Genomic DNA, 23,465 nt, shown 5'->3' on the forward strand with positions numbered 1-23,465 from the left:
CCCGTAATATTAGAACTTTTTCCGCAATCTGGTTCTCCAAAACGTACAACTTGATTTGTGGCTTTGTTTGTTTTTGGTATTAATATTCATTTGGTTTCTCATAAGCTTACAAGTTTTTCCTCATCACTTGACAAGTTTATTCTTGTCTTTTTGATTGTAAGAAGAGAACTTTATTCTCATTAAATGATTCCAAATTTTTTCAATTTCTGCTGTTGATGTTTTTTCAATTTTCCAACTGTTTGAACTTTGAACTCGGAACGATGACTTTATTCCCGCAATATTTGGACTTTGCTCTCGTAACATTATAGCTTTTTCCGCAACCTAATTTTCAAAAAATGACAACTTCACTTGTTCTTTTGTTTGTTTTTGATAATATTAGCACTTTAAAGAGGGAAGGTCTTTTTTCTTGAATATTTCAACGTTATTCAATTCAAATGAGCTTATTTTTCCTCGTAATGGTACCACATCAGTCGGGTCAAATTACATTTTTTTTCTTTTAGTATTTTGACGTTATTTTTGTAAATTGACTGCCAATTTTTCCACTTCTGCCGCACTTTGGCCACCCCTTCTGTAGCCAGCTAGTTTATTGATTGTGTTCAGGACGAGAAGTACATGGTTGACAGTCAGCGAGGACACAAAGTGGGATGCATGGAATTGTCCAAAGTCTTGCTGAGCTGCTGCTTTTTGTAGATGTGTTGATGAATTCTTCTGCAAAAACATTTCTGTTCCTGTCCTTCTCCGACCCAGTATGGCCTTCTTCCTGGACAGCGCTCTGAACTGCACGCGGACTCTGATGAAAGCCATCTCGGGCTGGATACCACGTCACCTAATAGGCGCCGTGGTGGTGTCGCTGCCCGCTTTGACCGTCCTCTCCCACGTCACCTGCGATATGCATCGCTCCGTTCAGGTTTGTTGCTTGATTTTAGTGTTTGTGCTCCAAAAAATGCTAATTATCGAAGTGCTTTCTTCCAGTTCACCATGTTCATCTGCTGCGCTGCCATCATAGCCATCATTCAGTTCTGTAACTCCTGCCAGCTGCGCTACTGGATGCGCTCAAGTCTGGCAACGCTAGTAGGACTGGCGCTTCTTTCACTGCTCTTCACGTCCCCATGCAGGTGAAGAAAATAGAACTTAATGAGGGATTTTGCTCACTGTACTCAAATGAGATCCGATGCAAGAGCTGTGCCATCGTAACCTTTGTGTACATTTACGGTATTCTAAACCCCATGCAGTGCAAGCTACAGCTATGATAACAAAGGAAACACTAACAGTAGAGGTGCACCTAATGTTGTTCCATTAAGTATTCATGTGCCCTAATTATCGTGTTTTTTTAATATATAGAGTTGCTGCAAGCCTGTTTATCTGGTAAGTTTTCTTTTCACTTGTTATTAGCTAAACGCTCTAATTATAGCCGGTTTATGGCAAAGAAGACGTGGCGTTACGTGACAAGGGTTAGGGGTGGGGCGGGGGGTTAGGGCAAAGGTTAGGAGTAGGGGTTAGGGTTAGGGTTAGGATTAGGGGTTCTAGTTAGGGTTAGGGTTTAGTGTTAGGATTGGAGCAAGGCTATTATTTTACAAATGTGAAAACCAATATACATAATCACACCATTTGTTCCTAAATGGTCATTTATGAACAAGTATACAGTCATCCTTTGCTCCACCGTGGTTCAGACATCGCTTCATATGAATGAATTCATCAATGATTGCTGTTTTGTGGTGGACTGCAGCCTATTATTCATTTTAACAAATGCATGTTGACGTATTTTTGGCCTAAATTAAGCATTTGGAAGCATAAATGCATTCAAAATGAACTCAAACGCCACGGCGGTTTCTGGCAAACCTTTTGCACTTTTCAAACACGGCGGCGCTGGCGATGGGTTTTTTCCCCCCCTCGTCACGCAGCGTTCGGTACGTCAACAAACCACCTGTCGATCTCTCGTTCCATCCTTCCCTCACTCGTGGACAAGAGCCCGACGTACTTAAACTCCTCCACTTGGGGCAGGATCTCATCTCCGACCCGCAGATGGCACTCCACCCTTTTCCGGGGGAGAACCATGGACTCGGGCTTGGAGGTGCTGATTCAATAGCTGAGTAGTGCAAGGTTTTAAAGTGCATGCAAAGGTAGATGAAGCTCCTGGATGCTGACCACTCCTGCTACTACTACATCAGGACGTTGCCTACAGCCGTAGCTGTGAATGCCAGTGTTTTTTTGCCAATTAGACACCCAAGTGGTTATTTTTAGTAGACCACGACACAAGACTCAGGGGTTCCTTGAATAGAGACGCTGTTTGGAGCACTTCTGGTTACGTCTCTAACAGTGACAGGCCTTGATTATCCAAGATTTGTCCCGTGCCTGTGGTCCCTAAGTGTTCTCTTTCATACCAGGCCAGACGAGCAGCGCAACAGCAGCAGCAGCTCAGTCCTCATATCTGACAGCCAGATGGATCAGGACCGTGAGCCGCACCCCAAAGACCTGCTGGGCCCCGAGTCCTGCGTGGCCTTTTTCCTGCTCCTCCTCCTCGTCTGGTTCCTCAACCGGGAGTTCGAGGTGAGTTACCGCCTCCATTACCACGGCAACGTGGAGGCCGACCAGCACCGCATCAAGATCCAGAACATGAGGGACCAGGCCGACTGGCTGCTCCGCAACATCATCCCCATCCACGTGGCCGAGCAGCTGAAGGTCACCCAGAGCTACTCCAAGAACCACGACAACGTGGGCGTCATATTCGCCAGCATCGTCAACTTCAGCGAGTTCTACGAGGAAAGCTACGAGGGAGGCAAGGAGTGCTACCGGGTCCTCAACGAGCTCATCGGAGACTTCGACGAGCTGCTGCGGAAGCCCGCCTTTGCCAATATTGAAAAGATCAAGACAATCGGCGCCACGTACATGGCGGCGGCGGGGCTCAACGCCCAGCAGTGTGCGGACGCCGCCCATCCTCACACTCACCTTCGTGCCCTGTTTGAATTCGCCCTGGAGATGATGCACGTGGTGGACGACTTCAACAAGAACATGCTGGGCTTCGGCTTCAAGCTCCGCATCGGATTCAACCACGGGCCGCTCACCGCCGGGGTGATCGGAACCACCAAGCTCCTGTACGACATCTGGGGCGACACGGTCAACATCGCCAGCCGCATGGACACCACCGGCGTGGAGTGCCGCGTCCAGGTCAGCGAGGAGAGCTACTGCGTCCTCAGCGGCATGGATTACGAGTTTGACTACCGCGGGACGGTTAACGTCAAAGGGAAAGGCCAGATGAAGACCTTCCTCTACCCCAAATGTGGCGACAGCGGTCCCGTGCCTCAGTACCAGCTCTCCGTCTCGCCGGAGATACGAGCGCAGGTGGACGGCAGCATCGGGCGCTCGCCCACCGACGAAATTGCCAGCATGGTTCCCGCGAGTGGCACAGCTGCCGGCGGCACCATGGTGCCCAGCGCCAGCGCCGGCTCCTCCATCAAAACGGGGCTCTGCCAGGAGAAGGCGGCGTGCGGGGAGAGGGGGGGTGGCCTTCAATGTCGTCCTTGTCATGCCAGGCGTTCCGTGTCACACAGCGGCCTCAGCGGCCTGGAGGGACCTCCTCGCTTCCCCGGTAAGAACCAGCTTGCCGTCTCGTCGGCGGGAAAGCTTCGCCAAAACGTAACGGTGGTGTCCCATAAGGACAAACCTGAGAGCGGAAGTGGTTCGAACAAACTTTAAAGATTTGCCTTCTACCCTTTAAGCCCCTGTTCTTCGTGGCCACGGAGGCCAGGAGTTGGACCGCCTGCAGGCAGACCTACTTGATCATCTACCTTTAATCTTTCTTTGGAAGTGCCTTTAGCGTAGAACAACGTCTCCACTCCAGCCTTTTTCAAAAGGGAACTGTTTTTCTGGGCTTTACATTTTTCAGCATTTTGCTTATCTTTGCCTTTCTATGAACAAGCAGACCCGGCACGACGGGGCGGTGTTTGTAAAAAAAATCTGCATTTAAATGCAGCTTTCCCGTGTTGATCGTGAAAACGCCAAAGCTGCTTGTTAAAGGAAAAGCTCACTTTTACTGCCACTGTACCCATCGTCCACAGTCCTTATGTGAGACATGAACACATGTCTTTCTCTTTTCTGTGCCTTCTAAAAACATATAAACAGCTAAAAAGAGGCGGCCAATTTTGCCCAGAAACTGAGAATGGATGTAGCCTGGCTAACTTTTCCAATGGGATGTCAGCCTCTTATTTTGAAGGCCGGAAGTGTGTTGTGTGAGAAGAGCATGTCTGTTGACGGTTAAGACGAGCCGGGTGTAAGAATAAAAAAAAAAAAAAAAAAAAAAAAAAGAATAAACGTGCCTCTCGTCTTTTTTCACCTGCACGTCGTCTGCGGGCACGGTAAAATGCTCGCTTACCTTGAAGCGGTAAAACACAACACGGTGTGACCACTCATCCAGCCTAGCGTGCTCTGCTAAACTGAGCTAACCCAGCTAGCTTCCGTTGATGTTTTTTCGCCAACTTTCGCCGGTGTTTTAGGTTGCCGTTTTGACGTGTCTAGTTTGGGAGCGGGCAGGTTAGCGTTTGGGATGAGGTTCCGCCACGATTGAGCAGTCCGCCGGGGAAATACTTCCACGCTCGAACGTTCCTTCTCCTCACGATGACATCATTTCATTCGCATGTTGTCACTGGACTCGAGATTCCGCATTGAACAGCAAATAACATTTTTATCGGCCAATTCCGCCATTCCGTTCACACTAAAATTATCGGGCTTACTTTTCAGTAGTGGCCTGACGCTATGAGCAAGTGAAGCTAGTTGCTAGCCTGCTAGTAGCTAGCCGTTGGGGTGTGGCGAGGTGTCACTACACCGGTAACGTAGTTCTTGGTCGTAACAATGTTAATAATAACAATGTCGCTGTAGCTTGGTTAATATGAAGGTCACATGATGTTCATGGAGCGTTGTTGGCGCTTTTTGGAGGTTTTTACAGCAGGCGCAATACGAGCATTCTCAGTTGCCTCTTTTTAGCTGTTTTCGTATCTTTAGAAGGCACAGAAAAGAGAAAGACATGTGTTCATGTCTCACATAAGGGTTGTGGATGATGGGCACAATTCCAAAAAAGTGCACTTTTCCTTTTCTTTAAGAGACTTGTTGACACAGGAGGCGGAGCTGCATGTGGACCGTATGTAGTCGCATGTGTACACGCCGTGGGTGTGTTTTTGTCCGTCCAAACAATATCAGCACTAACCGGAAACAATGTGGAGTAGTAAAATAACCTGGTGAAGATACCGGATGGTGTTTTTTTCTTGTGTCACTTTAGTCGTGAGAGGCTCCTCTCAGATAGCTCGCATGCTTGGAACAACTGTGGATAGACTCTATATGATCAGGAAGTTGACGCTACGTTTAGAACAGTGTTTGAGCAAGTAGAACGTTGTTTAGATTGACTAGGGGAATAAAAACAACTGCCAAGGCTGCTAGGGGTGTCACTGTGTGCTAGCTGTGTGATTGTTATTATTGTAGCAATATTGTAGTCATTACAATATTGTAATAATTGCTTCATACTTGTGATGGAGGAAACTGTGATAGCACTGTAAATGCAAAGGTTGTCTACCAAAATGTACTTAGGCGTGTGGCGAAAGTTTCTTTTTTAAAATATTTGTTGTCTCAGATGTAACTGTTTCTAAAAAATGATTATTATTATTATATGAAGTGAAGCTAATGCAATGGATTGTGTGCTCAGAGGCAGTTTATCTAACAGTTCAATCTAAATAGAAATCACTACTCAAAAAAGCTAAGAAAGAGATTAAATGCCCTGAATATAAGACGACTTCTCTTTTTCAATACTCCTTTTTGGAAAACTATGTTTTTAAGACAAATTAGTAGGGGTGTCTAATTTCCTCGTCTCCCGCCTCAAAATCAATGCACAGAGTGAACTCTCTTGCTGCCCGTTTGGAGGCGGGAGAGGAGGAAAACAGACACGCATGCACATGGCAATGTATTGAGGCGGGCAAAATGATCAAGTTCATTGTCATTTCTTGTGTGATGAATGAATTAATGTATTACCAAGCTGTGTGTCTTAGACTTTTTCCCGGGATAAAAAGAACGTCTTATGGTTGGGTCAGTACGGTTTGTATTGCAAACAGTTCTGTTGCTACACGTCTAAAGTCGGTGCCTTTCCCTTCACTTATTTGAATTTTGCCACAACACAAAGGCGTACGCCATGCATATTTTGAATAATATGTGTAGTTGAGTCGTGCCTTTATAAAGTCAGTGTAAACATACCAACCATAGTTTGCATTAACAAGCCTTATAGCTGAATTACATGCTGTTAGTTTCGCTTTTTTGCCTTTATTCTTGTAATTATGTGCTGTATTTTTTCCCCCATATAGTTTTGAGCGCAATAACGCAATCGGGGTAAAAGGGAAAATGACTTTTTATGCTTATGAGCACACAATTCTGGTCCTGTCACGTGTATCTGATACCACAGTAAAGGTATGCTTTAGTAATGATCATTTCAATAAGTGCCGGGAGGTTGTGATCAATGGGTGTCATTTTTTTTGTTTAATGTTGTGTTTTTATGAAACCTGACTACTCTGAATTCTTACTATTCTTCTCATCCTTGATTGTTAAGTGGAAGAAAGTGAATTTGTCAAATGTATTAAGATATTAAGCGAACCAGCAGAGTGGCACGCTGGGAATGTTGATGCCAAAGAGTGTCATTACTGTCTACTTTTTTCAAATCACATTTTTATTTTATTTTGTTGAGCACGTTGAAGATAGCTCATCTGTAGGTTGACTCCTTTGCACAAGGTACTGGGTTTTATGTATGTATAGTGTTGTATCGTGTCTGAGCATTTTCTATTGTTTATATGTGCATGTGTTGACTTGCATAAAGGACCAACTCATTTAGCAATGTTGGAATAATACGTGTGTCCACTTGGCCTGCATGCGAGTAGAAATGAGTGTTGTGGTTGTATGTGTTTAAGAAAGGATGCATTTATTTAGCCATACTATTTTTTATTGTTTTGATATGCTTGATCAGACCATAATAATAGGAATAATAATAATTGTCAATCCTTTTCTAGAGCCAGATTAGCCAAATAAAGACACTAATAAATGTCTAATACTGTATAATACTGAATAGACTGCCACGCTCATGGTTTCATTAATTTTTGTGGTTTGAAATGTTTTTTTTGTATGTACACTACTGCGCTTAATAGGAATGCAAGTGAAGGTAAGCTTATAATAATAAAAGTCATGTGTCAAATAGAGGATCTTTGCTGCACATCCTTAGAAATGTTTTTTATGCACATAATAGTGTATAAATAGTGATTTATAGCGTTAACTATGAGCATGCTTATTTTTTTACAATCCATCTTCTCCCGTTTATCCGAGGTCAGGTCGTGGGGGCAGCAGCCTAAGCAGGAAAACCCAGACTTCCCTCTTCATCCAGCTTCTCCCGGCGGATCCTGAGGCGTTCCCAGGCCAGTTGAGAGACACAGTCTCTCCAACTTGTCCTGGGTCTTCCCCGAAGCCTCCGACACCTCCCCAGGGAGGCATTCGGGAGGCATCCTGACCAGATGCCCGGAGGAGCAGCGGTTCTACGCGGAGTTTGTCTCGGATGACAGTGCTTCTCACCTTATCTCTAAGGGAGAGCCCAGCCACCCTCTGGAGAAAACTCATTTCGGCCGCGTGTGCTTGTCCTTTCGGTCACTACCCAAAGCTCATGAGGGTCGAAACGCAGATCGACTGGTAAATTGAGAGCTTTTCCTCTCGGCTCAGCTCTCTCTTCACCACAATGGACCGATGCAGAGTCTGTATTTATTTATTTTTTTATAATTATTATATTTGTTATATTTTTATAAAAATATAGCAAATATATATTTTTTTTAACTAACAATTGAAATGTTAATGAAATTATATGTTTTATAAGAATATAATATAAATCAATATAGTAAATACTTACATTTTTATGATTATCATTAATGATAATGATTGATAAGTCATGTAAATTATACTCAAATTTGTGTGAAAAAAATCTATTAGACAGTATTACGGTAGCTATTTGCTGTACGTCCACTTGACGCACGGTGGGGCACAGGTTTACGTCACTACGTCACAGCACCGTCCCCCCTCCCCCTCCTCCCCCCTTCAGTCTAGCTGGGAAGGAAAAAAAAAACTTTTTGTATCGTAGGAATCAACAGCCGCCATCTTGACGCGGCTCGGAATCGGGATTTCTGGGCTAGCATTAATTGTAAAAATAGCGAGCGGGGCCACCCAGACACACCCCGAACGGCGTTTTCTCTCCCAGAATCGAAGCGTGAGCTCACCCGGCGAGGATTAATGCCAACATGTGAGGGCTTCTCGTGGTTTTTGTCGTGCCAAAAGCCCACTGTAAATTTGATTTCCCTTTTAGCGAGCAGTGCTTCTCGCCGTATCTCCGCGTCGAGACGCTGGATTTCCCCGGGCGACAGCGACGAGAAAAATAATCCGCTTCATAGGAAATATTTGTCGATTTTTGTTCTTTTTATTTGAGCCGGTGGTGGATTTTAAGGGGTCTCGAGTCGACGGCGAAAAAAAATGACTCCGTATAGACGCGAACCGGCGATCTCCGGAGAAATGGCTTCGCTTACGCTTTGTGTGATAATTCATGGTTGATTTACTATTTATTTTTCTCGGAGCAAAATATTTTTGGATACAGTTATTGAGGGTAATTATGTGGGTGTTGGGTGTTGGATTATCATGGGGTGATCTTCCGTGGCGAAGCGTGGCGCTGTTGCCTTTCTTTTGAAATCCTTCTCTCCGGGCAGCCTTTTGCCACTTAAGAAAAAAATACTTGCATTGATCCTTGGACGCGCTGTCATACTGAAAGTTTGCATTTAAAAAAAGCCTTTCCTGCTACAACACCCATCACAATGGCTGACAATCTGCTGGATGTTGGACCCCCCACTGCAAAGCGACCCAAACTGAATTCACCCCTCTCAGCATCGGATGGTCCAGGTGAGTCGGTGCTGCTTCCTGACACTCCAGCAAGCTAATGTGCACACTTTTCATTTGTCAGCCTCCTTAGCGCGCCTGTAACAATGCCACACACCAGCAGTTATTAGTCGTGTTTGCTGATAGGTTGCTGCAAACTGGTCAGATAGTTTTGAAGCATTTTGCATGGCAGTTTTCTTGCTCAGAGGCAAGCAAGAAGGCTTGAAAACTTGAGCCATAGTCAGGTGTCACCAAGTCTTGCAATGATGAACGATTTCATCAATCAAAAATAATCGGAATAGAAATAATCTGCGTGCAGGCCCGTCACGATAACAAATTTTGCTGGACGATAGTTGTCCTACAAATGATTGCTGATAAACGATATTATTGACAACGTTATTTATGACAGTTTTTATGATAATATACGGCATATTAATGCACCGTATCAAAAGCAATAAACTTAAATTTCTCAACGGTATTTAACATTATCACTGGAGAGTTCAGAGCTTTTAAATAAAATAAACATGAGAAATTTGACAAAAAAAGACCCCCCCCATGAAAATAACAGCAAAAGGTGCACTTAAATAAAAATCACAATATTTCTGATTTTGAATCAGTGTCAATTTGGTGATTGTCTGAATATTGACAAAAAACAGAGAAATAACCCAGAAGTTGACATCGTGTGTCAATGCAGATGCCAGCTCATTTGCATAAACACTTCCTTGACTGACTTTTAGCAGCATTGTGTGTGCGTGTACGTTTCATGAGGTGTAACGCTTTGTCGGATTTTGGTCAAAGTACATGTTTTGGATGCAGCAAAATGAATTTTGTGCACAACGAGGTGTTCACCGCAGCGAGTTCCATGTCATAACTTTAACGACAAAGGCATGAGGTGCCTCGTGTCTCACATTGGAACATTCTTGGCATACAAGTGTAAAAAGAATTGAAGCCCTTTTGTAAACAGGACAAACAATATGAAACGCTTTGATGTAATGCACCTCATACATTAAATTTTACCGTTCTTTGTCACACGTGTATAAAAATAGTGTGAAGAAGCCACTGTTACAGGGACTGAGAGGGTACAACACATGCAAGCATTATTTCCCGCCTCTTCCAGCTTAGAGTACGCTAACGTGACACACGTGTGCCTACTAGTTGTTTCAGCAAATGCTGTCAAATTGGCAAAATTTAGCTGTCATTGATAGGGGTGTGACAAGACACCCAGCTCACAAGACAAGATTTTAGCATTAACTTTAAAAAGCACAAAAAAAAAAATCTGACTGGACAAAACAACTTTTATTTAACTGCGTCACAAAACAATGCAGGTGTGTTTTGAAGTGTTGATTGTCCGACAAATTGATGCTAAACGATATTATTGTCAACATTTTTGGAGACCAGATAAACCACTAATGTTATGATAATATATAATAAATAATTATATATCACAATACTGCAATATTTGCTTTAATATGCCATCCGTCATTCTGTAAAGTTGTGGAATTGCTGTTTGTGACGTGCATTTTCTCGGGCAGTTCGTTCTGTCTGACATTTGCAGCATTTCTTGAAATGCTGGCTTTTCAGCCGCATTAAAAAGCAGCATTTCTTTTGCAGTGACTTTCTGTGAATGCACACAATTTTGCGTTGTTGGAAAATTGGGTCGCATGGTTGTGTTTGAGGTGGGCAAGTTTGTTTTCATTTATTAATTTATTAATATATGATCAGTTAATGTACACTAGGTCCCCAACTTACGCACACAATTGGTTCCAGACGACCGGTCGCAAGTTGATTTGTTCGTAAGTCGAACAAAAGGTAGTATTACCAATGATATAGGTACTAGATGTACGTGTATACATACACAGTGTATGTATGTAAATATGAGTTTGGATGCAGTAGTAATATTAAACCAGGATAATTAATGAAAAAAACAATAATAAAAATTATATGATAATACGTAATGATAAATGTTATTTACCTTTGAAGAGGAGTGGTCGTTGGTGGTTGTGGTGGAGGAGGAGGAGATATTGAAAAAAGGACAAATGGTGGTGGTGGTTAGACTCTTCTAAAAGAGGTAGTGTTCTGTGGGTGGTGTAGAATTAAGCAGGCCTATTAACTCTTCATAAACTTTAATCACACGCTCTGTCCGGGTTGTATCATACAGCTACAATTTAGCCTTCCATTTCTCCTTTACGTACACTCTCTCCCACCGTCTTCCTCTACCCGTTGGTCCCATTAGCAGTGTCACAGTGCCCTCTACTGGTCAAGCATGTAGCAGTATAAATATAGAGTTACTACAAGGCAAAATACATGAAAATAAAGACCAGTCAGCTTGCGTTCGTATCTCTGAATGTTCGCAAGTCGGATGTTCGTAAGTAGAGAACCCAGTGTACTTATTTTATTATCACAAGACAGTTTTTTTTTTTTTCAGAACGTGAACTCTTGGAAGGTTTTTTTTAATTTTGTGAGATGTTGTGACACCCCTAATAGTGGAATATCTGGCCTATTGTAACAACAACACGACTGTCAATGTTGATCGTCTTCCTGACAGCCACAAATGCCAGTTATTTTGTTGGGGTTGATCAAAAATTTACCAGATTTTATTGTGCAATCCTGTTTTTTTTTTTTGTTTTTTTTTACGCCGCTATGTGTAAAATATGTTCTCTTGCGGTGGTGTAGTTATATATTTTTTGGTAAAAAAATGTAATTTGGGGCGGGTTGCGTACAACCCCTTTCAAAATCAAGATTAAAACCAATAAAACACGTCTTAGCTCTGTCACACAGGTTTAAAAAGTAGTTAATACTGTTTATCACGACAATAAACAATAAAACACGTCGTAGAATGATTGTGTAATGCGCCTCTCATTCTGTAACATTATTTCTTGGCATGCAAGTGTATAAAGAAGTTAAGCACTGTTAAGACAGAAAAAATGAAACACGTCTTAACTTTAGCGATGAAGATGTAATGCACAGGTGTCAAACTCAAGGCCCGGGTGCCAGATTCGGCCCAACATATAGTTTTATGTGGCCAGCAAAAATGTAACTTAATTTAATAATTTGTAGTATTTCAAAAACATTTTATAATTCTAATTTCATTTTTATTAATTTTATTTATTTGTATTTAAAAAAAATATAAATAAACAAATAGATCTTTCTTGCTCTGTCAATTTTGACCAAAAATTTGTACTGCATGCAGTTTTTTTGTTGTCAACCCCCTTTTAAAATGAATGATACAATAGTTGTACAGTGTTCCCTCGCTCCATCATGGTTCACCTTTTGCAGATTTTTTTGTGCAATTTTGTGTGTTTTTTGTTATTATAGCATATGAACGCTGTTACAGGCCGAGCCTGGCCCTTTAAGAAGAATTGCAGTGTGGGAAGTTGAGTGTTGTATTTATGTGCTTTAGCACAAGACGGCAGCAGCTTTCTCTATTCTCTCTCTTCTGGCTGCACCTCTCTTTGTCTTCTGTGTCCTGATTGGCTGCAGACCATTCAATCAATCTGCTTTGTGCGGTCTCTTGTTGTGGTCATGGCTGGCATCTAGCTAAACGTGTGAGCTGCTTGCTAACCGCCAATATTGTAAACAAGAAAAAGAAGCAGCTAACCGCATGTGACTCTGAACGCTTTATGGTTGCAAGTTTTCTCCCCGACAAAACCCACAGTGTCGACGAAACGTTCTGCACCCAAAAGGCAGAGGAAGATGCTAACCATCACACAAAAAGTTGGACTTCTGGACATGCTGAAGAAAGGCAGACGTTATGCGGCTGTAGGGCGCCATTGCAGAATACTGTAAATGAATCTTTGGTTCATTGAGGATGAGGAAGAGGAGGAAAATACGACGACAGCAGCAGTATGTTTTACCAAGGATATAAAAAGGCTACAGCCGAACACCACCAGGACAAAGTGGCACAGTCAGGGGAGTGAAATACGTGTGAGTCACTTAATAATTTCTTGTGTCCAACATAGTCGGTCGATCATTAAAATTTAAACAAAATTTGAACTTTGAGAGTGTTGAAACAAGAGAACATGTTAATGCCTGTCTGACAAAAGTGTTTGTTGAGGGGTTTTACAGCCTTAAAACATATATAATCATTGTATAAAATAAAGTTGGCTACTTTGTGGATTTCACTTATTGGGGCTATTTTGGGAACCTATCCCCCGCAATAAACGAGGGAACACTGCATACTCAAATTTGTGCTTGGCACCTTGACTTCGGATTTCAAATAAGTTTGTTGGTAAAACAATACAAAAAAATAATCAAATAATCACTCAAGTGTGTAACAATAACATGAGGTGATATACAGCACATCCAGTATATATGGTTACCGTGTTACAGGCGGCCCTGGTGCGGGGAACCGTAAGGCAGGAGTAGGATTTCTCCTGCAACAACACATCATCAGTAAGGTAGAACTAACCTGTCTCACGACGGTCTAAACCCAGCTCACCTTCCCTATTAGTGGGTGAATTCTGCATCACAATGTTTGGAAAAGCCTGTAACCATAAGAACGCACATGATGGTACACATGTATTCCACCTCCAAAAAGCGCCAGCAATGCTCCATTTGCATGATGTGAGCTGCATATTAAGCAAGCTACAGCGACATTGTTATTATTCTTGTTATTAACATTGTTACGCCCAAGAACTGCGTTACTGGCATAGTGACACCACGCCACACCACACCGGCTAACTAGCTAGCTAGCTTCACCACACACTCGCTCACAATGCCTCAGGCCACTAATGACAGGCAACGCTAAATATTGGAGCTGTTTTCGTTTTTGACTTGTTGCTATGTGAAATCAATGCGCCTAAGTTCTGCTTAAAATGACCAAAATAGGGCAAAAATAGTGTAAGTATTACATGTTGTCATGGATGGGCCTGTTACTACATTCTCACAGCATGGATAGAAAACCTTAAAACCTTTTTGGAGGTGTTTTAATAGCGAGCTTTCTAGGCGGAGTAGGAGTGTCCCATTATGTGCATTCATTAGCTGCCTCTTTTTACCTGTTTTTATATTTTTCATGTCTCACGTAAGGATTGTGGATGAGCAAAATTCCCCAACTTTTGTTTAACTTTTTTGTCGAAGCGTCTGTGTAGGCTCTCAGTCGTACAGGAGTTGTCCAACGAGGGAAAGGCTTCTTGAGACGTCATCGGTACTTCTGTGAAGAAGGTGTCGGACATTTCGCTCCTCATCCTAAGAGATTGTCAGCGAACTAACAAGTGCTGGTAGCCTAGGCCTTAAATACAGTAAGAGTGGGCGGAATTGGTGTGCCAACACCATCCTCCTATTGGTTCCTTACACTAAGACTGGGAGGAGTTGTGGTCTAATCCTCTCCTGCCATTAGCACCTCCGATAAAAGGGAAGTGTAGCTCCCTGTAGTTCGGTATGAACGACTCTGATACTGGCTCGTTAGCATCTATTGTTCTGACTCGGCTCTGGCTCCACCTCATTTGCATGACTAGGAGCTGTGGTCTCAGTAACCTGCTGAACACAGGGTCCAAATTAAACCTCAACCTTGGTTTAATTTGGACCCTGTGTTCAGCAGGTTACTGAGACCAAAACCCAGAGCTCTTAGTCATGCCAATGAGGTGGAGTCAGAACAATAGATGCTAACGAGCCAGTACCAGTCGTTCATACCGAACTACAGGGAGCTACACTTCCCTTTTATCGGAGGTGCTAATGGCAGGAGAGGATTAGACCACAACTCGAAAGCGAAATGTCCGACACCTTTGATGTCGAAGATGTAATATTTGATTTTGTAACCTTTTTACTTGTAAAAGTGTAAAAATAAGTTTAGCACTGTTACTAGCAAGACACAAACAATAACACTTGAATGATAGTTAGACCTGAAGAAGAGGAAGGTGAATGTGTCTGTGACGCTTTGGTGATGTCTGTTCATACGAAGTTCATCTTCAGACAGCAAATTCCATTTTGACCCCCCCCCCCTTCTGTCAACAGGTGTTGAGTAATTTGGTGCTAAATATAACTACAAAGTCAAAGTATTAGAAAGTAGCCCAAGGGGGTGTGTGCGTGTGCGTGTGTGTGTGCGCGCGCGTGCGTGTGTGTGTGTGTGTGTATGCGTGCGCGTGCATGCGCGCGCTAGTCTGCCCGCGCTAGTCTGCCCGCCCAACCTGCACAGCAACTTTGTATCATTACCTGGGAAACATTTAAAAATGAGTGTCCGTATTTTCTGTCTATTATTGACTATTATCAGTGGGTCATCTTCTACGTTGCACAGTGCTAACGTCATAACGTCAGCCTATTGGCTGAAGAAAAGCTAAATGATTCAACTTACAGGTCATTTTATTCAGTAGCTGACTGATGCGTAGACAGGACAGCTCCAGGATTTCTTTAAGATGTGTAGCGAAGCCTTGCAGCCTTCCATGAAGTGGTGGGCATTTACACAGGACGGGCCCGTCCAGCATGAAGTTTTCCTGCCCGATGTCATAAAAACCCACAACTTCAAAAGCGACCTTTTGAATGATACTTTTTTTCCCCACTTTTGTTGCACATAAAGAGACTGCAGAGATGCATATTACTGTTATACCCCCACATTTGAAATTCCACTATTTTCATTTTAAGGACTGTGGTATTTCTTTTCAGTTTCGGCAGCATGTTAGGATTTCTTGTGATAGTTGCAGCTTAGAATCCCTGATTTTGTGGCACAAAGTTGCAGCAAAAGTTGTTTTGAGACTTCAACAACATTGCAATCACTTGTGATTGCAGCTGCAATGATGAATTGATGATTAATCGATTATCCAATTAATCAACAACTATTTTAGTAATCGATTATGTATCGTAAATATCCTGATTTCATTCAGCCTGTCAAATGTTACTATTTTTTATTTCCTTAGTCATCCATAAAAGCAGACCTCTTATCTTTTGTGTTTCAGGAAAAACAAGATAGTCACACACATTAGCTTTGACTTTGGAAAAGAGCAATCAACATTTTTGCCTCTTTCTCATATCTTGTTAAGCAAACCACTGCAGAGATGTGTGCATAGAGTGTGCGTGAGAACATTCACGTGCAAAGTATGCCATTTATCCGCTTGTATGTGTGCGTAGGAAAATGCACACATTTATGCACAACTCTTACCATGCGTGCACACAAAGCCTTGTGGTAGGACAGTGAAAGTACAAATAGCTGTGGCTGTGCCTGTCCAGCAGGCCACATCATCTTGCTACGTGCTTCACAAATTGACCATCAAAGAGCAGACGGGCCGATGCCAAACACAAAGCCTGCCCCTAAAGTTGATTTATTTTTTTATCTATTTATTGGTGATACACATGTAGCGGTCTGTGCCAGTGACTCGTTGATTTGCAGTAGAGTGTGATGTTTGTCAGTTGATTTGTTTGTCAGTTGAAAAGCAAAATAGGCTTTATTCAACCACATGGCAACCTTCGCATGAGGAAAAAAATGCTGTGGTGCCTTGGTAAACATCAATCCCTTCCATAAGGTCTGACTCAAACCAAACGGACGCTAACCAAAGCAAATTTTCCCCTAGAAAATTATGTAAATCCAATTAAGCCATTCCAGACACCCAAAAATGTTAACATAAAACACATTTTATAGACAATAATTATAGTTTTACATGCAGAAAATGATGGAAAAATAATTACAAATTACAAATGACAACTGAACATTTAACATCACTTTTACCTAGTTTTGTTGGGGGGAGAACTCACAGAATAACACAAAATAAACACATTATTCTGCTGCAACCACACCTCAAAAATGTTAAAACTATATCAAACTAAATGCCAATGTTTTAGAGCCAATAAACACGCACCTTGCTGGTTTTATATAGAAAATGGGGGAAAAAACAACTGCTGGCAGCAGTGACGTCTTTTGACATGTTTTGATATCAAATCTCAGCTGGTGTGAAGTTCAGGATAGAAATAAAACTCCTACGATCGTATGGAACCAAGAAGACGATGTGCTGTCGTGAATGCGTGACTTTATCACAGAATGTACACGTCACATACGCGGTCTAATCAGGTCACGCCTTTATGCAAAAGCTTTACTGAGCATTAGGTGGTCTGCAGACAAAAATACAAGCGTGAACGCAAACGGAGCCGCACGCGAGTGCTTCTCGGAGTGCCGGACTACAGGCGAGCGCATCCTTAGTGTGTTAGCCATTGTTGATGTTGTGCATGTTCAGCAGGGGCTTTTCATTCCATGTTTGTGGTTGTTCCTCCTCAGCTTAGGTTGCAGAAATATACAAAAATGCTTGTCTTGTTGCTGCTCACTTCCATGCTGATGACCCTGATAGCTTGTTGACTTGAACTTATCATCCTGAGCAGCCTGGGCATAGATGGGTATACCAATCACCCACCCGTGGGGCTAATTGGCATAAGAAACCAAGCTGAATGCCTGCACACTCCACTGGGTTGGATGGCAAGGGTCCAAGGTTGGAAGTCAAAGAAACAAAACAAAACCGGCAATGTGGAGTCTCACTTCATGAGAAGTGGTGTTGTCTGGAGATATTTGCGTGATGTCCAACAGCAGCGCTTCAAACTGTGCAACTTTGAAGGCTTACTTTGCTTTTTGATCTTTTTAGGACGTACTAACGGCGTATTTATTTAGAGGTTCCACTGTACTTGTCCGTGTAAATTTGTGAAATGTATCAGGTGGGGGTGTCACGAGACACTCGGTTCACGAGACGAGATACATGAGAAAGTAGAATGGAAAAATGACATACTGTATATTGCAACCTACTGATATCATTCATAATACGTTACACTCTGCCGCACTCTACACTCTGCTGCACTCTTGTGTGTGTATGCTAGCGGCCCCACCTCCACCCACCAAGACAAAGAGACTGTATGATTGACAGAAGAACTCACTCCGTTCATGCCGTTGTTGTATGAAACAAATGTGCCAGGTTCTGAAACCAGTGCACAGAGTGAACTCTTCCTGCCTGTTTGGTTGGTTTCATGTATTTATTTATTATCATCCCAGCCTTAGTGCCCACGAGACATCTTGTCATGTTTTAATCCCCCCCCCCCATTAATGCTTCAAAAGATAACAGGCAATTTTAAAAAACAAATACATTTGCTTTTTTGAACTTAAATAAGTCTAAAAATCAAATAAAATAAAGAAATAAATGAGGGCATAAACAAATCTAAAAATGACTTTAATAAAAGGAGAAAAAAAAGCCAAATAAAAATGTACAAAAAACTAATAAATAAAAATGACTTAAGTAATAGTGGGTCGCAACATTTTAATGACCATTTGAAAATGTGGGTCCCAGGTTGAGACCGTTTGAGAACCCCTGGTCTACTGTAGCAGCCACAAGCCAACATCATCCTAGTTTTGATGTGCTCCATTGAGTGGCCGTGTCAACACCTGGGGCAAGAAAATGCTCCGACGTTTTCCAAGAAAAAGACTCAGCTTGAGGGTTCCTCAAAGACTGTCTGACTGGTGTGTCTGATGGCCAACACCTCGGGCGAGTATTATTCAGCAGCATGTATTTGAAATGCATTTACGCCCGATGAGTCTTGGCTTCCCCCAAGCACGACATCTGCAGTTCTCGGAATCTTCTGATAATGTTTCTGCTGATGCGGAACACACGGCCTTGAGGAGCTGCTGGAAGGCAGTGGTGGATTACCTTATACAGTACTTGAACTGTGCCCTTAGTCACATCAAGATGTATTGTCTTATCTTATCTTATGTCATATCTCACACGTCCATTCACAGCCTGTGCCAAAAATAACCCCCCCCAAAAATTGAATCTTGTTCATTTTCCCTCTTCTTTCTCTTTTGTAGATCTCGTTTCCCTGTTTGACCTGGAAAATGACCTTCCAGATGAGCTCATCCCAAATGGAGACCTGTCTCAGATGGGAATGTCCTCCAATGGTGGTCCAGGCGGAGGAGGGGCCCCCAATCTCAACTCCCTCGTTTCAGACGCCGCCGCCAAACACAAGCAGCTGTCTGAGCTTCTGCGCCCAGGTAGCTCCTCCATCTTGGGAGGTTCCATCAACTCTGCCAGCCCCCAGCAGGGAGGCATGGTGGGAGGCCAGCTTGGAGCCGTGCTGGGTAAAAGTCCACTGGGGCAGGGATCTCCAAATCACCAATCTCCCCAGTCCCAGAAATTAGGTTTAGCTACGGGACAAGGCAACGGAGGCGCAGGCATGGGCTACAACCAGGCCCTGTTGAACAGTGGACAGGGTCACGGGGTCTTGGGCCCAACTGGACAGGTGATGAATGGAGCTCTTGGACCAGGAGGCCGAGGGAGACCTGGCATGCAGTACCAGGGCCAAGGTATGCCGGTGGGTGCGGGCGTCGGAGGAAGTGTGCTGGCGGAGACACTCACCCAAGTAGGGTCACAGCTGGGAGGACACAACGCGCTGACTCCTCAGCAAGCTGGACACATGAATAAGGTGAGGTCCAAATCAGTCACACATCCAGGACTTCAGAGCTAGACTGAATTGCTTGAAGTACAGCACAACCTTGAGGGACTGAAACATGGACCCAATCCATCCCCCACTTTTTACTACCATGCTTTAGTCTCTAAAATGTAGAATTTTCTTTTTTTTCTCCTATGTCCCCTTTCTCCCTGTCTGCTCTCTTGTCTCTCAGTCTTAGATAATGGAGCTGTAAATCAAGTTTAGAGGGCTTGCTTGGGGTGTTGCTGGTGTGGGGGATGCAATAGAAAACAGGCAAGTGGAAGAAGAGAAATGGGGGAGGGGGGATGTTATTCCAAGAGAAATCCAAACAATCCTCTAGCATGGTGGCACTCCACGCACAATAAATGGAGATCATTAAGCTGGGAGTACCCAGCCGGATGAAGTGAAAGTCATGCTCTGCTGTGAATGGGAGTAAGACATCAGGCAAGCTCTGCGTGTGTGGAGGGGGAGGGGCAGGCTGCAACTCAGGGCTCTGCTCAGCTGCCTAATAAACTGGTCCTTCCCCCTGTATGTCTCCTCCCACATCTCAGTCTTCTGGGCTGGGCTTGCACATTCTGCTGGAGCAGTGCTGACACCAGGCACCAGACAGACTGATACAGGGAGATACGGTATAAAGGCGTGGGAATAAATATTACCATCACAGAATCCGAACAGTAATTGTGTTTGCTCTGTGCCCCGCCTGTCGCACGAAGTCAGCTGGGATAGGTTCCAGCACACCCCTGCGACCCAAATGAGGAGAAGGCCACCTGCCTATAGCGGCCACTGAAAAATCCCCCGCAGAAAATTTACGTGTTATAGACCCTGTGTATAGCGATCACCTGTCTAACACAGCCAGCGGCCACCCATTTTGTATCCATTGGTCAATATCTGATCACATATAGCGGCCAAAATGACTCAAGCAGAAGCTTCATGCACAAAAAAGTTTAGTTTTTTAAGCAATGAAGCCGTCGTGTGTAGACTTTAATTACTGAGTCCGAGTTGGACATTAAAAGCCGTCTTTTTACTTTGCAATGCCGCCATGAAAAGATTCAATGACGGCCAAAACGGTAATCTTCCCACTTTGCAATGCCGTGAATAGATTCTAAAATAGCCAAAACACCTGAATAAAACATCTAAAATATCACTTAATTGCCGACTAATTGAAGATTAGAAGCCCATTCAATAAGAAAGGAGCGATGGTATTGTTAGTTTACGGCGATCTTCGCACCTCCTCCGCACTCAATTGTTCACGCACACACCCATTCATGACTGCTTCACACGTATCCTGTACATATATCCTCGGGCTCGTTCACTAAAATTTTTATTTCTTGCTTTTAAAATGTTGTTTAAAAAAAAAAATCAAAGATGGAAATTTGTGACGTTCTGCAGGACAGGAGGAAGCGTCCTGTGTCTTGCGCTCTTATTTGGCGGGCTGTGCCTTCTCCGGGGAGGAAGAGGCAGCCACTTCATGCCTGGTGGCCGCACAGCTGCGATCAATTAACAGTTGTGGCGGATAAAAGGCCACCGCCGTCGAATGTGTGGCGCTGGTTCATTGTTGTTATTGATATTACTAGTTTCCTCACCGGAGCTGTTACCTAGATTTACCTACCTGTTTATGTGTCAACAGAGCGTTTTCCCCTATGTCGCTTGGTTTTGCTCCAGTCTTTTTGTGAATACATGTTAATATGTGTCCGCACAAATTCAAAATGGCCGCCAACCTGTCTATAGCGGCCACTTTTGCTGTTTCCCTTCAGTGGCTGCTATAGACAGGTTTGACTGTGTGTGTGTGTGTGTGTGTGTGTGTGTATATATATATATATATATATATATATATACACACACACACACACACACACACACAGACCCTTTCCAAAAAATTAGAATGTCATGGAAAAGTTGTTTAATTTACATAATTCCATTCAAAAAGTTAAACTTTCATAGATTATAGATTCAGGGCCCACAATGTAAACGATTTCAAGTATTTATTTGTTTATTTTTACATAATTTGGGCTTCCAGCTCATTAAACCCACGAAAACAGGAATTCAAAAAATTAGAATACTGTGAAGAAATCAGCCCAAATTTTGCAGGGCATGAATGTTTTAAACTGAGTGTCACACACTAATCATCTAATAAAGTCAAATCACCTGCACAGGCTTCCCCAGGTGTCATTAAATTGCTTTAGTTTGGTTCAATTGTCTCAGTTGGGTTCAATATGGGGAAGACTGCAGACATGACAACTGGCCAGAAGACCATCATTGATACCCTCCATAGGATGGGTAAGCCACGAAAGTTCATAGCTAAGAAGGCTGGTTGTTCACAGAGTGCTGTGTCCAAGCATATCAATGGAAAGTCTAGAGGAAGGGCAAAATGTGGCAGGAGAAGATGCACCAGCAAAAGAGATGACCGTGGGCTTCAGCGGATTATCAAACAGGGAAGATTCAAGAATCTGGCAGAGATCCAGAAAGAGTGGAATGAGGCGGGTGTCACAGCTTCAAAAACCACCACATTCAGACGCATCCGGGAGATGGGCTACAACTGTGGGGTTCCTCGGGTCAAGCCACTTCTGAACCTGAGCCGACGTAGGAAGCGTCTCCACTGGGCCAAGGAGAAGAAGGACTGGACAGTTGGCCAGTGGTCCAAGGTCCTCTTTTCTGATGAAAGTAAAGTGTGCCTTTCATTTGGGAATCAAGGTCCAAGGGTTTGGAGGAAGACGGGTGAGGAACAGAACCCAAGCTGCCTGAGGTCCAGTGTGAAATATCCACAGTCCGTCATGATTTGGGGTGCAATGTCCTGTGCAGGTGTTGGTAAACTCTGCTTTCTTAAATCCAAGGTCACTGCAACAGTCTACCAGAATGTTTTAGAGGACTTCATGATTCCTTGAAGATGCAGATTTCATCTTCCAGCAGGACCTGGCCCATGCCTATACCGCCAGAAGCACCAAAACCTGGTTTGATGCCCATGCCATCACAGTGCTTGACTGGCCAGCCAACTCACCGGACCTAAACCCCATTGAGAATCTATGGGGTATTCTCAAGAGGAAAATGAGGGGCACCAGACCCAACAACAAAGAAGAGCTGACAGCAAGCATCAAGGAAATCTGGGCTTCCATAACTCCCAGGCAATGCCACAGGCTGATTGCTTCAATGCCACGTGGCATCGAGGCAGTGATTAAGGCAAAGGGATTCCCAACCAAGTATTGAAGATTGACATATCGTTTTCTAAAGTACCATATTTTGATTGATTTGATGTGATCCTAATTTCTTTTTTTTTTCCTGCAAAAACTGAGAAGTACATGGTGATTTCTTCACAGTATTCAATTTTTTTGAATTCCTGTTTTCGTGGGTTTTATGAGCTGGAAGCCCAAATTACGTAAAAATAAACAAACACTTGAAATCGTTTAAATTGTGGGCCCTGAATCTATAATCTATGAAAGTTTAACTTTTTGAATGGAATTATGGAAATTAAACAACTTTTCCATGACATTCTAATTTTTTGGAAAGGGTCTGTATAAGGGATGTCCAATATTGGCTTTTTTGCTGATATTGTCCAAATCTCAATTTCCAATAATGATGTCAGCCGATACAGACACCTGTGTGTGTGTGTGTGTGTGTGTGTGTCTGTTGTGAAGCTAATGGATTCAGCAGTTAGCTTGTCAACATGGCTGTAAACAACATCGTACATCATAAAACATCTGAGAGGCTGTGACAATTGTTTTATCAAATACAGTAGACGCCCCTACAACGTAAATAATCCGTTCCGAGAACGTTTACGTTATAGGGTTTAAATACATGTAAATAGCCTAATCCGTTCCAAGATCTTCCCAAACTCACCCCTTTGGCCCTTCAAAATATCCAAGAAGAGATGTCAATGCGTGCGAACTAGTTTAAGGGCGACTACGATGAGGAAGGGAGGTTGAAGGGAGAAGCCTCTCACACGCACGTATGCACTGTATAAGTCAGCCAATGTGATGAGAGCGTAGGCGGTGCCCCGATAATCAGCCAATGAGATGAGAGCGTAGGCGGTGCCCTGATAATCAGCCAATGAGATGAGAGCGTATGCGGTGCCCCGATAATCAGCCAATGAGAGCGTGAAGCGTCAGAAGGCGTCACCAAGTGTACTCTGTTTGTCATGGAAAATGTTTCCCTCTCTCTGTCGTGCG

General features: G+C 43.3%; 2 protein-coding genes across 5 annotated transcripts in view; both read left to right on the top strand.

Moving 5' to 3' along the window:
• The window catches only part of LOC129171026 (adenylate cyclase type 9-like), a 47,759-nt gene extending 43,451 nt beyond the window's left edge, over positions 1–4,308 (top strand). Inside the window, exons 7-10 of one of the 3 annotated variants that reach the window (XM_054759311.1) lie at positions 748–907; positions 973–1,115; positions 1,342–1,365; positions 2,385–4,308. In XM_054759311.1, the coding sequence (XP_054615286.1) occupies positions 748–907; positions 973–1,115; positions 1,342–1,365; positions 2,385–3,693 (1,636 nt within the window). In that variant the 3' untranslated portion in view covers positions 3,694–4,308. Of the gene's footprint in view, positions 1–747; positions 1,116–1,341; positions 1,366–2,384 lie in introns of all 3 variants that reach the window. The other 2 variants (XM_054759313.1, XM_054759312.1) reach the window with 2 other exon arrangements.
• A 164-nt stretch (positions 4,309–4,472) lies between these two features.
• Positions 4,473–23,465, top strand: part of crebbpb (CREB binding protein b) — a 40,077-nt gene continuing 21,084 nt past the window's right edge. For both annotated transcript variants that reach the window (XM_054759308.1, XM_054759309.1), the window contains exons 1-2: positions 4,473–8,949; positions 18,686–19,299. In XM_054759308.1, the coding sequence (XP_054615283.1) occupies positions 8,865–8,949; positions 18,686–19,299 (699 nt within the window). In that variant the 5' untranslated portion in view covers positions 4,473–8,864. The remainder of the gene's footprint in view (positions 8,950–18,685; positions 19,300–23,465) is intronic.

Source organism: Dunckerocampus dactyliophorus, chromosome 18, assembly GCF_027744805.1.
Source record: "Dunckerocampus dactyliophorus isolate RoL2022-P2 chromosome 18, RoL_Ddac_1.1, whole genome shotgun sequence".
NCBI classification, from domain to species: domain Eukaryota; kingdom Metazoa; phylum Chordata; class Actinopteri; order Syngnathiformes; family Syngnathidae; genus Dunckerocampus; species Dunckerocampus dactyliophorus.